The 1,552-nt window shown below is 64.0% G+C and overlaps 1 protein-coding gene across 1 annotated transcript in view; it reads right to left on the bottom strand.

The window, feature by feature from the left end:
• COL4A2 (collagen type IV alpha 2 chain) overlaps positions 1-1,552 on the bottom strand; it is a 182,075-nt gene extending 180,523 nt beyond the window's left edge. The window contains 3 exon segments of the mRNA XM_027776199.1: positions 970-1,024; positions 1,141-1,233; positions 1,515-1,552. Coding sequence (XP_027632000.1) covers positions 970-1,024; positions 1,141-1,184 — 99 coding nt within the window. The 5' untranslated portion in view covers positions 1,185-1,233; positions 1,515-1,552.

Here is a 1,552-nt window from a genome sequence, read left to right as displayed (position 1 = left end):
GTGAGGACACCTCTTCCTCCCTCCTGACTTTAAAATCCTTGTTTGTTTCACATCAGGGCAACAGAGAAAAGCAGCTGTCACCCCAGGAGTGGGACCTGGAGAAGGAGTGGTGATTCCCAGCAGGGGCCCCTGTGCACCAGGGATGCACAGAAAGGCCTGCACCGGGGACGCCTAAGCAGTGGGTGGAGTGGCGCCTCCAGGCAGCGCCCAGGATCTCCAGTCCCTTTAAATCACATCCTCCAGTGGAGACCCATGGCAGGGCAGCTCATCTGTGGCCATCTAAAGCTCAACACAGAGGCTCCTCCTTAAAATCCATGACATTTCTGGTGTGATCTACCACCAATGCAAGCGCGGGTCTGGGGGCTGCCTTGTGGGGCAAGCTGCTGGGACAGGCACCAAACCGGGTCCTAGGAGGGAGGCCCCCACAGCTCCCATGGTGGTTCCTCCAGGGCAGGACAGAGACTTGGGGAAGACAAGGTTCTTCCCAGGCTCCTTCCCTGCACTTCCGCAGCAGTAAGGTGGGCCAGGTCTCTGGCCCCGCCCACTTCCTCGACCTCTCCATTAACACAACAATGCCCCCGAACACCGGCCCTGCCCAGAGGCTCCAGAGCGCCACCAACACTTCCCTGGCCCTCACCCCATGTCCCACTGCCAGGGGACTGACGTTCTTCCCTTCACTGGCTGGAGCATTTCCCAACGAACGAAAAGGATGCCCCAGGCTATGTTTTCAGTGGTTAGCTCCCGAAAGGGCGGGCCTGTAAGGCACAGGGCTGGAACTGGGGCCCTGGCGAGGAGTTCTGGAGTAGGCTCCGGTGAAGACTGCTTTTCCAGAACCCAGCTGGGGGGGCTGGAGGAGAACACACACACACACGCACGTGCACACACGCTCGCGGGCCCAGGCGGGCGCCTCTGGCACGGTCACTCAATGCCCAACCACGTTCCGGTGCGCGAGTCCAAGCCAGGACTTACCGCCAGGACGCTCTGGGCCAGGAAGCCCACTGTCACTGCTGCCAGCAGTAGCCACCTGCAGGGGAGAGGAGGAAGAGCGAGGTCAACGCGGGCGGCGGGTTAAACACTGAAAGTTACAAGGAAAGGCCGCAGCTCGCGGGAGTCGCGCGAACCTGGCAAAAAGTCTCTCACCTCCGCAGGCCAGGGCGGGACGCCGCGCACGGGTCTCTGCCCATCTTCCCGGTCCAGGCACTTTCGGCGCGGTCAGTCCCTCCTAGCTGGTGGCTGGTGGCGGAAACAAAGCGGGTTAAGTGAGGGAGTGGAGAGGCAGAGCATCCTCCAGGCGACCCCCTAGCTTCCCGCGGTGCCAGAAGCCACCCCGCGACCAGACAGAACAGGGGCGCCCTCCCACCCGGGCCTGCTGGGCGCTGCTCGGCGGGGCAGCCCGGTCCCCTTCCCCACCCGCCTGCCCCCACCCAGAAGAGCAGCAAGCCGGGCCGGCACAGCGCCCCAGGGCGCCGTGCCCCCGGGCGGGGGTCTCTGCGCTGTCTGGGGGTCGCTCTCACCTTCCGGCCGGGCTTCAGGGGCTACTGCCCACGCGCAT

The sequence above is a fragment of the Tupaia chinensis genome, unplaced genomic scaffold (genome assembly GCF_000334495.1).
Source record: "Tupaia chinensis unplaced genomic scaffold, TupChi_1.0 Scaffold000644_1, whole genome shotgun sequence".
Taxonomy (NCBI): domain Eukaryota; kingdom Metazoa; phylum Chordata; class Mammalia; order Scandentia; family Tupaiidae; genus Tupaia; species Tupaia belangeri.
This window is presented reverse-complemented; position numbering and strand designations above follow the sequence as displayed.